The sequence below is a fragment of the Motacilla alba genome, chromosome 5 (assembly GCF_015832195.1).
Source record: "Motacilla alba alba isolate MOTALB_02 chromosome 5, Motacilla_alba_V1.0_pri, whole genome shotgun sequence".
NCBI lineage: Eukaryota > Metazoa > Chordata > Aves > Passeriformes > Motacillidae > Motacilla > Motacilla alba.
Window position 1 is genome coordinate 59,490,247 of NC_052020.1, and position 13,096 is coordinate 59,503,342.

At 54.8% G+C, this 13,096-nt stretch overlaps 1 protein-coding gene across 1 annotated transcript; it reads right to left on the bottom strand.

The window, feature by feature from the left end:
* Positions 1–5,803: 5,803 nt before the first annotated feature.
* On the bottom strand, positions 5,804–9,701 carry LOC119701720 (zinc finger protein with KRAB and SCAN domains 1-like). Its single transcript, XM_038138796.1, has 3 exons — positions 9,611–9,701; positions 6,572–6,637; positions 5,804–6,401 (listed from the first exon to the last, which is right to left on the bottom strand). Exons 2-3 carry the CDS (start codon positions 6,591–6,593, stop codon positions 5,815–5,817), a joined length of 609 nt encoding a protein of 202 aa, XP_037994724.1. The 5' UTR covers positions 6,594–6,637; positions 9,611–9,701; the 3' UTR covers positions 5,804–5,814.
* Between the last annotated feature and the right edge of the window lie 3,395 nt (positions 9,702–13,096).

The following is a 13,096-nucleotide window of genomic DNA, read 5'->3' on the forward strand; positions in this document are numbered from 1 at the left end:
TCACTCGGTCTCTTCCAAGTCCCTCTGGCGCTGGAATGCAGCGTCCCAGACCTCGGTGGGCCACAGGTGGGAGCTGCCGGTGTTTTTCTGGGTTTTCAGTCCAGAGCAGGTTGAAACAGTTCCAAGGAAAAGGAAAGTCACAGTCTGAGGAACTTCTCTGCCTAGGCTCGCTAAAAACCAAGTTGCTAGACCTGGGCTGTGAAGGCACCGGGAAATTTCCAAATCTGGGCACTTGCGGTCCCTGCAAACACCAGGTCTGGATGGTGCTGGAGGCAGAACCTGGAAATTTCCAGCTTTTGGCTTTCAGTGCCAGCAAGTGACTGGCACTGGGCTTGGGCTGTGCCGGCACCAGGAAGTTTTCAGATCTGGGCGCTGGTGCTGCCAGCAAACAGCAGATCTTGGTCGTGTTGTTGCCAGCAAAAGAAATCTGCCAGACTTGGGCTCTGGCAGAACTGGGAAGTTTTGGAATCTGGGCACTGGCAGTGCTGGGAAACTCTGGGTCTGGGTAGTGACAGAGGCGGCAATGGAAAATTGCCAGATTGTGGCGTTTTTGCCAGAAAATTGCTGCACTTGGGCTGCATGGCTATCGGGAAATTTCTGTATCTGGGCACTGGCAGTTCCGGGAAGCACCAGATCTGGGCCGTGACAGTCCTGGCACCAGGAAGTTGCTGGGTTTTGTCATGCTTTGACAGAAAATCGCTGCACTTGGGCTGCACCGCAGCCAGGAAATGTCCGGATCTGGGCACAGGCAGCGGCAGCAAACACCAGATCTGCGCGGTGCTGGTGCCAGTAACAGGACTTTAATATTGTGCATTTATATTTTGTAATAGTTTGTAATCGCATAATTTTATATTCCCTTATTGTTCCCAAACATTTATCCTAGAATGTGCCCCTTCCCTTTTGCCTATCTCGGCATTTCCTTTTGCTGAGATCATCCCCAAACCCCCCTCCCTAGTTTCTTTGTCAATCACTTGGTATCCCGTCCCCTATATCCAGAACTTTCAGACAAAGTCATCGGGTGATTTGCTAGGGTCCAAAGGTCAGCCCCTCAACTACTGTCCTATAAGTTATCTCAAATATCCATTCCCTGTGGCCTGATGCCTGGGGGATCTTTATTGGTCAAGCAATGTATATACCGTCCGTTCCCTTCCATTTTTATTGTAGCCTCTGCATTTCCCTCGGGGCTCTGAGCTAGAGGCCCCCCCTGAGGCAACCAGGGTCCCTCTGGAGCTCTGAATAAACCTTGGTTTGGCCTCCTTCTGAGAGTCGGCCTTTTATCTTCTACCACTGTCTCCAGAAGTCTCTCTGCTGCAAAGGCAAATAGCCTGACAGCCAGCAGCACCCCCGGGCACGAGAGAGTGTCCCCCCGCTGTCGGTCCGCTTTGGGGGTTGTCCCCCCGCCGTGTGCCGGCCGGGGCCAGCCGGGGTTTGCTGAGAAGGCTCCCAGATAGAGACAGAGACATCTTGGCGATCCAACGTGAGGCTTCTGCTACACCCTGGGAATCCCATGAAAGGGGCTTAGATAAGCCCTGGGCCGGCAAGATACCTCGGTGAGAAGATCATTCAGTTTTAGTGAGTGCTTTTCTCCAGAGGACAAGGCAGATAATTCCTGTCACCCCAGGTGTGGGAACCCAGGACATCCCTCTGGGTGCCCTGGATGGCCAGAGCCATGGCATGCAGCCAAAGACACGTGGGGTTTTGATCTTAGCCCATGGAGCAAATTACCAACTCTGTATGAAGAATTACAAGCCACACAAAAGTTTAGGTATTGTAGTAAAAGTAGTCACAAAGGGAAAGGAAGGATTTCTGAGTGCTGTACAGGGGGGTTTTAAGCCTTGTACGCAGGGGTCCAAGTTTTGTACATGGGGGTCAGGGATTCTAAGATGGAGGGATTTGGGTGTGCCCTGTCCTCTTTCTTTGTCCTTCCTAGCCTCCGTGTCTTTGGTGATGTTGGCACTCACAGATTGGTTTAGAGTAGAAAGTCACTGTTCAATATAGATAGTAGGCATTGGGGAGAAAGTATAAACATGTAACACGTAATGTATGATATAAAAGATGGCACCAGCCCCCTGGGAGGGCAGTGTGCCTTTGTCTGACCTGCTGAACGGGCCACAGCAGTTCAGGGAAAAGAATCTTGTAGATAACCAACAATAAACAACCTTGAGACCGGACAACAGAGGACTACTGAGTCTTTCTTCGAAGGCACAGGTAGGAGGAGAGACTTTTCCATCTTTTGGGGTCACCCCAATCTGGGGGTGAGACCCGACAAACACCTGACCCATGGCTCCATGAGGTTCCCAGTGTCACCATGGTGTCCCTGGACCCACATTGTCACAGCTGACCCATGGCTCCATGAGGTTCCCAGTGTCACCATGGTGTCCCTGGACCCGCATTGTCACTGCTGACCCATGGCTCCATGAGGTTCCCAGTGTCACCGTGGTGTCCTTGGACCCGCATTGTCACAGCTGACCCATGGCTCCATGAGGTTCCCAGTGTCACCGTGGTGTCCCTGGACCCGCATTGTCACAGCTGACCCATGGCTCCATGAGGTTCCCTGCTGTGAGGTTTTGCAGGACAATGGCCATGTGCAGCATATGCACCATCCAGCCTTCACAGAAACTGAGCAAGGTCACAGTGCCCTCCAAGGACACGAGAGAAGAAGAACACGCTCAGAAGCAGACGGTTCAGGATGCAAAGGCAGACAAGAAAACCACAGCGAGACGCAGGGAGAAGAAAGACTAAAATTAACTGAAATATTAAACTGCGTGCGTAGAAGGATTTGACCAATCCTGTATTAGCTTGAGGCGTGAACAGCAGCACACAGTATAAATATGGCTTGCTGTTTGCAATAAATCAGCTGCACTTGATCACACTGATCATGGCGTGATGGCCCGTTACTGATCCTCCACAGATCTCCTTGGCCAAAAAGGGACCCAGAACACCCCAAACCCCACCAAAAGACCCCAAAGCCCCCCCCAAAAAAACCAAAACAAAGAAACCAGGCCTGAAATAGCCCAAAATCCTGAAAAACTGCCTCAAACCTGCCCCTACATACCCAAAACCTACCCCAAAACACCCCAAATCCCTCCAAACATCCCCAAAATCCTTTGAAATTGCACCTGAATACCCTAAAGCTGCCCCAAAACACCTCAAATGCCTTCAAGCTGCCCCAAAATCCCATAGAAACACCCCAAAACCACCTAGAAACACCCTAAATCCCATAGAAATATTCTGAAATCCCTCCAAACCACCCATAAACACCCTAAATCCCCAAAAACTGATCCCAAATCCCAGAGAGATACTCCAAAATCCCAGAAAACTGCCCCCAAAATGGTCCTGACCCTGCCCTAATCCGCCCCCCGCTCCCCTGCTACCCCAGGTAAATTCAGCTCAGCCCAAATCCTCCTTTCTTTATTCCAAATCCTCCTTTTTTTCAATGCCAAAATCTCTTTTCACCCCTTATCTCCTTATTTGACCCCTAATCCTTCTTGTCCTCCCAAATTTCCTTTTCCCACCACAAATTCTCCTTTTTCTACCCCAAATCTTTTGTGTGTCCTCAAATCCCTTTTCCACCCAAAATCTCCACCTCAAATCCCCTTTCCCCACCCCAAATCCCCTTTTCCCACCCAGAATCTTTCCCCATCCTGAATCCCCCGATTCCCACCCCAATCCCCCTTTTTTTCCCCAGCATTGTACCCAGGGTCTCTCTGCAGACATTGCACCTGGAGCTGCCCCAAACAATCCCCAAACAACCCCAAACAAACTCCAAACAAATCCCACTGTCCCCCCAGGTCTGGAGTGGGTTTGGGGGGGTGGGAACTGGGGGGGTCATGGCTCCAAACTGCGGGGATTGAGGAGGTTTGATCCTAAAATTTGGGGTTTGGGCTGGTGTGACATCTCGGGGCTCACGGGTTCAGGATTTGGGGGTTTGGGATTTGGGGGTTTTTGTACCCAGGATTTGGGGATCAGGGGGTTTGACCCCAAACTTTGGGATCAGGGCAGTTGGACACCCCAGATGTTTCAAACCCCAGGATTTGGGGTCGGGGGGAGTTGACCCCAGGATTTGGGTTGTTTGACCCCAATGTTTGACCCCCCCCAGGTTTGGGGTCGGGGTTGAGATCGGAGCCATTCCCTAGAAACAGCGGCGGGATCGGGATTGGGAACTGGAACGGGATTGGGATCGGGAAGGGCAGAGAGCCCGGCCCAGTCCCGGGATGGAGCCATGCCCACAATCGCGGACCCCTCCCCAGCCGCAGCCCCTCCGCAGGCGCCGAACGGAGCCTCCCTCAATCGCAGCCCGCCCCAGTGCGGATCGGAGCCATCCCCAGAGCCTCCCCCATTCCCGGCGCGGAGCCTTCGATCCCTTTCTGGGGCGGCTGCTGCCGCTTCCAGCCCATTGCTGGCGGTTCCGAAGGGCTCCGGGGAGCCTCCCCATTTTGGGGGTGCTGGGGTGGCCCCAGGGCCGCCCCGAGGGCCGAGGGGGGATCGAAAGCCCCAAACCCGAGGGGCTCCCGGGGGTCCGCAGCTGCTCCCGCGGCCAGCGCGAAACGGCTCTGACTCATCAGTGTCCGGGCGGGCCCGCAGCGCCCCGCGCTCCCCGCCAGCGGAATTTGGGCAGGGGGGAAGGTGACCCTGGCCATGGGCATGGGGCGGGCGGGGGCAGCTGGGGCCGCACTGGGGGCACTGGTGCCGCTGGGAGCCCCCCCGGCCGCGGGGGCAGCGGGGGGCGCGCTGAGAAGGGCGCCGGGGGCCCCAAATTAAACCAAGGGGCCGTCGGGACCCCCAAACGGAGCAGGAGGGGCCTGGAACCCCCAAAACCGAGCACGGGGGAGGGGACTGGGGACTGGGACAACGATGGGGAAGGGGCGGCAGAGCGCGGGAAAAGAGGGGATGCGACCCCCAAACAGGAGCCAGCCAGCTTGGTGGGGCCGCCTTTAGCCCTGGATGGGAGCCAAAGGAGCCAAGGGCAGCCAATGCTTTTTCCCAGCCCGTGCCATCCCAGCCCGTGCCATCCCAGTCCATCCGGCCCCAGTCCATATAATCCCAGCCCAGTTTATCCCAGTCTGTGTCGTCCTGATCTGTTCGGTCCCATCCCATGCGCTCCCAGTCCATGTTTGATCCCAGCCCATGTTTGATCCCAGCCCATGTTTGATCCCAGTCTGGGTGGTCCTGCTCACACTCCCAAGGTCTGGAATTCCAGTTCCCAGCCAGGAAAAAATGTTCCTGCCCTTGGAACTTTCTTCCTATCCTCTCAACAAATTACAATAACATTTCAATTAAATAAATTATACTTAGAATGAAATAAACTAGAATAAAAATGAAATATAATAATTTCAACTCTTCCTTACAATACTCCAATGATTCAAGCAAAACAACAACAACTATTACTGTAACATTTCCCATACATATAAATAAATTAAATACAAAAAAATACCTTTTGAAGGTTTTAACTCAATAACTAGTAGACTTTAGATAAAAAATATCTAAAAAACCAAACATACAATCTAACCCACCTTAGTAAAACAATTCCTATTACAAATACACCAAACACAAAACCAAACACCATCATAATTTCTCATACATTTTAACCAAACAACTGAACTTTAACAACACCCTTGAGTACTCTAAACCAATTAAAATTATTTTTAAAATTTATTTGTGGGTGGGTGGTTTTACTTGGATATTGGTTTTGGATTGTTTGGGTTGGATGATTTAAAAAATGGGATTTTTATAAGAATTTAATCATCTGAAGGAGGCACTCTGCAAACAGAGCTGACTGAGAATGAACGGGACAGAAATCAGTAAGGGCTTCCCTTACCGGTGCCTCCGTTGGTGTCGGGTCAAGGCAGAGCTGCAAGAGAAGCTCTTCCCACACTGGGGACACTCGTAGGGCCTCTCCCCAGTGTGGATGCGCCGGTGCCTGATGAGGGTGGAGTTCTGCCTGAATCCCTTCCTGCAGTCAGGGCAGCGGAAGGGCCTCTCCTCTGTGTGACTCTGATAGTGCCGGAGGAGATGGGAGCTGGTCTTAAACCTCTTCCTGCACTGATCACACTCGTAGGGCCGTTCCCCAGTGTGGCTCCTCTGGTGCCTGATCAGCTCAGAGTTCCACCTGAAGCTCTTCCCACACTCCACGCACGTGTGGGGCTTCTCCCCATCATGGAGCTGCTCAGGGAGCACCAGCTCCGAGCTCTGGCTCCATCTCCGGCCGCCTTCCCGGCCCAGGCTGGGTCTTTCCCCCTCAGATCGCCGCCATCTGCCTTTGCAGCCCCTCCTCGTGCGGCATCTCCGGGCCTTTTCCTCCCCGTTGGCTTCCTGCGCCGTGGAGCCGCTCCAAACGGCCTCTGCCACGAGCTTCTGCCCCGGGGATTTGTCCTCCCTGCTCTCCAGCCTCAGCTCCTGCTCTGGGGGAGGAAGGACAAGCAGAGGATGGCATTTGCCTCCGGGCCACAGGCAAGGGCAAGGAGATGCCCCAGGGCGTCCCCGGCACAGGGGCTGTGCTGCTGCCGGGGCCGTGCTGGGCTGGGAGATGGAGCAGGACACAGGGGCAAAGGGGCACTGACTTCCTCCTCACCTGCCTGCGTGTCCCGGGGCATCTTCCTCTTCCTCACAGCCTCCCAGGGCTTGGCAATGGGAAATCCTGGTTTGGGGAAAACAAGGGATGAGCATGCTGAGTTTGAAGGTCCTTCTGCCCAAGTCCAGCTCTAGAGATCACGAGGCATGTGGGGCCAATAAAACCTCCCAAGACTTTTATTAAACACCAAGATTCCGCCCTGGAAAAGCCTCCCAGGAGTTCCCTGGCCCTGCTCCCTCCCCTCTGGTGTTCGGGGGTTCCCCCTGTCCCAGCTGCTGGGGTCACGCTTGGATTGGGGGTCCCCCTTCTCCTGGGTGCCCGCCCTGCCCAGGCTGCTGGCAGTCCCAGCAATCCCAAAAGCTCCCCCCTCTCCGCTCTCCCCATGCAGGGATGCCGGGGCTTTTTGGGCTCCCTTTTGGGCTCCCTTCTCCCCTCACTCTCTGCTTTGGGCTGCAGGGGCTCCAAGGAGTCCCCCCTGCCCCTCTCCGGGCTCTTGAGGCTCCCGCCAATGGCGCCGCTCCCCCCTCTCTGGGCTCCCCACTTTGGGCTCCTGGCGGACACAGGGCTCTGCTCCTCCAGGCTGCCTCTGCCGGCAGCCGCCACCGGCACCCCCAATGTCCCCCCAAGGGGCCTTTCCCGCTCAGCCTTGGACTGCTGCATTCTCCAAACATCCCCAAAAACCCAACTGGGAGCAACTGGGAGTGACTGGCTGCATGCTGGGGGTGACTGGAAACAACTGGGCTTATACTGGGATCAACTGGGATCATGCTGGAGGTGACTGGGATCGTCCTGGCAGTCAGTGCCACTACTCTGAGGCTGACTGGGAGTGCTCGGCAGCAAATGGGATCCTACTGGAACAAACTGGGAGTCACTGGCAACATGCTGCAGGGAACTGGGCTACACTGGGAGTGACTGGAACAACAGTGAGGGTGCAAGAGAGCAACTGGAACCATGTGGAGCACAACTGGTTCATACTGGCAGCCACTGGGAGCACACTGGGCTCACATTTGGATCATACTGGGAGGGACTGGACTGACACTGAGAGGATCTGAGAGTGACTGGGAACACACCCTGCACATCATCCCCCACACTGGGCCTGACTGGGAGCAACTGGGAGCACACTGGGAGCAAATGGCATCAGACTGGGACTGACTGGCTTGATCCAAGATGCAACTGGAACCATGCTGGAGGCAGCTGGGACCATACTGGGAGAGACTGGGAGCAAATGGCATTATACTGGCACCACCCTGGGAGGGCTGGCATGTGACTGGGATCAAACTGGAGCTTCCTGGGATCATCCTGGGGTTGAAACCAAGCAACTGGGATCCCACTTTGGGCTACTGGGAGCAGCTGAGAGAAACTGGGATCATGCTGCAAGCAAACTGGAGCAACTGGGAAGGACTGGACGCACGCTGGAGGCAACTGGGATATTCTGGGTATGACTGGGGGATCACACTGGGATAACTGACACCTTACTGGGGCCACTGGCAGTGCCTGGAAATGACTGCAGACATGCTGGGGGCAACTGGGATATACTGGGAGTGTCTTGACCATCCTGGGGGGGCTGAAACCACACTGGGAACAGCTGGGACCATGCTGGGGAGAACTGGGACCACCCTGGGGGCAACTGGGAGTGAGTGGGACCATGCTGGGAGGGACTGGGATCATCTGCGGAGTGACTGGGACTATAGCAGGGGCAACTGGGTTCAACTGGGACCATACTGGGAGGGTCTGTAACCACAGTGGAGTGATGGAACCACACTGGGAACAGCTGCGCCCATGCTGGGAGCAACTGGGATAGAACTGGGGGCACTGGGATCAGACTGGGAGGTTCTGGGAGCAACTGGGATTAGACTGCAAGTGACTGGGATCATTCTGGAGTGGCTGCAATCATACTGGGATTACAGTGGATGTGAATGGAACCTGTCTGGGGGTTACTGGGAACTACTGGGCCCATGCTGGGAGGAAAATGTGAACACATTGGGATCAACTGGGATAAACTTGGAGGTACTGGAACCATGTTGAGAGGACTGAGACCACAAGTGGAGAAACTGGGATCATGCTGGAGGCAACTGGGAAAAACTGGGAGCGTCTGAGGCCATACAGGTGGTGACTGGGACCAGACTGGGAGCGACTGGGAATGTGCTGGTGGAACTGGGAACACGCTGTGGGCATGTGGGAGTGACTGGGGACCAGCTGGGAGAGACTGGGATCATACTGGGAGTGACAAGGACTATGTTACGGGAGGATTGGGAGACCTGGGAACACATGAGATCAAAGCGGGAGGAACTGGGAGCAACTGGGACCTTGCTGGGAGCAAATGGCATCATCACAGGGAATGACTGGGCTCATCTTGGGTGTGCCGAGGAAACTGGGGCACACGGGGGGGCCAACTGGGCTCATACTGGGAGCAGCCATTCCCAGCCCGGGACCCCCAAAAACACCTCCCGGGGACCCCCCGTGTCCCCCCGAGGGCCATCTGCGGCTCGGCTTTGCAGCCCTGCCAGCTCCAAACATCCCCCCCAAAAAACCCCAAAGCCAGGCACCCCCCGGCAGATTTGGGCCCAGCTCCCCCTGCCCGGGCACCTGCGGCACGGGGGGCGATGCTCCCGGGGCTGCGGCCACTTCAGGCAGCGCCAGAGGCACCAGATTCCTTCTGTCCCCTTCTCCTGCTCTTCCTGCTGCCGCTCGGCCTCTTCCTCCCTCCCTCCTCCTCCTCCCCGTTCCTCAAGGCCCAACCCTGAGGGGAAAGGGGGCAAGGAAAGGGCGGGAACCGTGAGGGGAAAGGGCCGGGGCCAAGGGGACGCGCGGCTCCAAAAGGGCCCGGTTTGGCTCTAAATCACCCAAAAGGGCCTCAAATGCAGCTGAAATTAGCCAGCTGTGGCCAAAAACCAGCCAAAGAGGATTTAAATTATCCGAGGGGTCTAATACCCAACCAAAGGGGCCTAGAATTGCCCAAACTGGTTTACACCTCCCTCAAAATGGCCTAAAATCACCCTTAAATCTCCAAAATGCGCCTAAAATCCACGCTGCACGTACCTGCTTCAGCCTCAAATCTCCCGAATGAGCCTCAAATTCATCCGGTTTTGTCAGAAATCACCTAAGTTGACCTAAAATCACGCACATGTGCCTGAAACCAACACAAGAGGACCTAAAGTCATCCTAAACTACTTTGTTTGGTGTAAAGTCTCCGAAAGAACCAAAAAAACTACTCAAATGAACCAAAATCACCAAAACCAGAGACCTAAAATCACTCACCCAGGATTAAATTCACCCACATGGGTGTAATATCATCCAAAGGGATCCCAAATCCCGCCTCAACCCCACCAGATTGGGCCGAAATTCAGCCAAAGGGGCCTCAAATGCCCCCGCACAGGCTGGGGATCCCTGGCGGCAGCTGAAGCCCAGCCTAAAGCTGCCCCGCCCGGCCCAAAACGCCCCCGAGGGGCCGAGCCTGAGGCCGAGCCCGGCAGCGGCTCCGCGCTCGCTCCGGGCCCTCCGCGCTCGCTCCGGGCAGTTTTGGCCGCGGCCCCGGACGGGCCCGGGCGGGACTGGGAGGGAGCAGGGAGGGCTCGGCAGGGCTCGGCCATTTGGGGCTCGCTTGGCCTCGGGCCGTTGTGCTGGGAGTTGAGGGGCAGTCGCTGCGGGCTGTGCACACAATGATTGCCTTTGGGGCAGCTGGGCAATTTCGGGGGGTTGTGGATTCTGGGGGGTTCTATTGGTGCTTTCAGGGGGGGTGTTTTTCTGGGAGAGTTTGGCAGTTTGTTAATTTTTTTTTTGTTTCTATTTTAATTTTGGGGGTTTTACTGGGATTTTCTGGGAATGTTGTGGGGTTGTCTGGAATTTTTAGGTGGTTTTATTGGAATTTCTGGGGGATTTTGGGAGCCTGACTGGAATTTTCCAGGTGTTTAGATGGATTCTTTTGAGGTCTAGGTTGTTTGAGGAATTTTTGGGGTTTTTTTGTGGAATTTTTTGGGTTTTGTGGGTGTTGCCAGGATTTCTTTGGGTCTTGGGAGGATTTGTGGAGCTTCTGGGGGGTTTGGGGACATTTATGGGGGGATTTGTGAGGTTTAATTGGGATTTTGGAGAGTTTGTTGGGATTTCAAGAGATTTTGTGGGCTTTTATTGGGATTCTAGGATGTCCTAATGGGATTCTGTGAGATTTAATTGGGATTTCATGGGTTTTATTTGACTTTTGTGGCTTTTAAAGAGATCTTGGGGCCTCTCAGCCCTTCCCTACACCCAGGTATAAACCCAAAGCCTCCCCCCAAAATTCCACTAAAACCCCACAAATCCCCTAAACATCCCAATGAAACCCTCCAAAACCCCAGAGAATCCCACAAAATCCCAGTGGAACTCACCAAAATTTAAAAAGAACTCCCAAAAATTTCAATGAATTCCCCCCTCAAAAAAAACCAAAAAAACAAACAAAAACCAACCCCAATAAAATCGCCGAAAAACCAAAATGCCCCAAATTAACAAAAGTCCCCAAAATTCTGTAACCCCCCCCAAAAAACCCAATAAATCTTTCCAAACACCCCAATAGTTCCCCCTAAACTCCAAACAAAAATCTCCAAAGCCCAAAAAAGCCGCCCCAGAATCCCCAAAAACCCGCCCCAAACCCCAGAATCCCCCCACGCTCCCTGGGGCCGTCCTGGCTCAGGGGCACCGGCCGGTGGAACAGGAGCCGCTTCAGGGGGCCCTCGGAGCTTTTTGGGGAGGGGGCACCATGGGAGACCCCCAAAAACGGGGGAAGGGGAACCTCTGTTGTGCCCCCTCCCAAAAAAAACCCCCAGACCCCCGTTCAGGGTGGGCCTGGGACCCCCTGGTACCCCCAAATCTCCTGCAGGACCCCTCCAGGAACCCCAAACCTCCCAGACTACACCTAAGATTGGCCCAGGACCACCCTGGCCCCCCAAAACCCCCCCCCCCCAATTACCCTTAGACCCCCCAGTTCCCCGCAACATTGACCCCAGACCTACTTGAGACTCCCCAAATCCCATCAGACTGCCCCAAATCCCTCTCAGACCCCTCAATCCCACCAAACCCAATAAAATCCCCTCAGACTCCCCTAAATGCCCCCCAGACCCACCTCAGAAACCTCCAGATCCCCCCAGAAACCCCCAGATCCCCTCAGAAGCGCCCTCAGTTCCTCTCGCAATCCCCCCAAAATCCCCTCAGACCGCCTCAATTCCCCTCAGATCGCCCTAAACCCACCTGAGAACGCTCCAGACCCTGTCAAGCTTCCCCCAAAGCTCCCTAGAGCCCCCTCACTCCCCCCCAAACCCACCGCACACCCCCTATTCCCTGTCACAGCCCCCCAGGTTCTCCCGGCCCCACCTCAGCTCCGCCTCAGCAGCTCTGACCTCAACATCTCCCGCCTCCGCCGCGCGCGCGGGCTCCCCCAGCCAATCCCTGCGCCGCGCCCCGGACCAACCAATCACCGCGCCGCACTTCCCCGAACCACCCAATCACCGCGCGGCTCCCCTCAGGAACGCCCGCCTCCGCCGCGCCGCTGCAGCCAATCAGAGGCGAGCCGCAGGCGGCGCCCCTCGGCCGCCGGGGCCGGGCCCCCGGGGGGTCTGGGGAGGGGCCGGGGGCGCTGAGGCGGCACCGGGGGCCGGGAGGGGTCTGGAGCGGGGCTCTGGGAGGGGTCGGGGGGGTTTGGGGAGGGGTCGTAGGGAGCTCTTTGGGGGTCTGGGGGAGGGGTTTTGGGGGGCCTGGAGTGTCCTGGGCCGGGTTTGGGAGGGGCTGAGGGGTCCTGGAAGGGTCCTGGGGGGATCTGGGGAGGGGCCTTGGGAAGTGTGAGATACAAAGCTGTGTTTCGTGTCAGGTACACACAGGCAGCATGTGTGCTTGTGATTGTGATATGTATGGAAACTGATCATGGGACGGTTAAAGGATGAATTCTAAAAAAATAACTGAGGGAGTAAAGCATGGAAGAAGGCCTTTAAACTTATCCTTTGTTTGCAATTAACTTTTATAGCATCTGAAATAAAGCTTTAAGGATGTTGCTACTAGACAGGAACTTTTTGCACGTAGCTAAGGATTAAACAGCTTTGCAATAATAACCTTTTGAAGTATAATTTTAGAATATTGCTTGTAGTAAGGAACTTTGAAAATATAAGTTTAGAATATATGTAAAGGAAACATGCTTATTTCAGCACCTTAGCAAAACAGTAAAAAGCGGCTTGAGAAAGGAAGATGAACATCAACCCAAGGATTGATAGCTTCGACCAAGGGAAGCTGGACATCACTGCTATGAGATTTATAGTCCTTGCAATTAAAAGGTGGGCCCACATCTGGAGTCTTGACCGCACCAGCTGGAAAACCTCTTTCTTCTTTCGGAAGTCGGACCCCACCATCTGGGAATACTCCTTTCTGGGGTACATCCTGAGAAAAACTAACTCACAATAGTGTATAGAATTGTGACGTAAAAATTTGGAATAGAAACTGCTGAAAAGGCTTATGTGCACCCCTATAAATACCTGTGAGCCTCAACCATCGGTGTGCAGTTGGAGGGAA

Excerpts from the sequence above, each read along its gene's own strand:
- LOC119701720 (XM_038138796.1), bottom strand. The coding sequence starts at position 6,593 with ATGCCCCGGGACACGCAGGCAG. Across the intron at positions 6,402-6,571 it reads GCCCCGGGACACGCAGGCAG|AGCAGGAGCTGAGGCTGGAG; the intron begins GTGAGGAGGAAG and ends TTCCTCCCCCAG.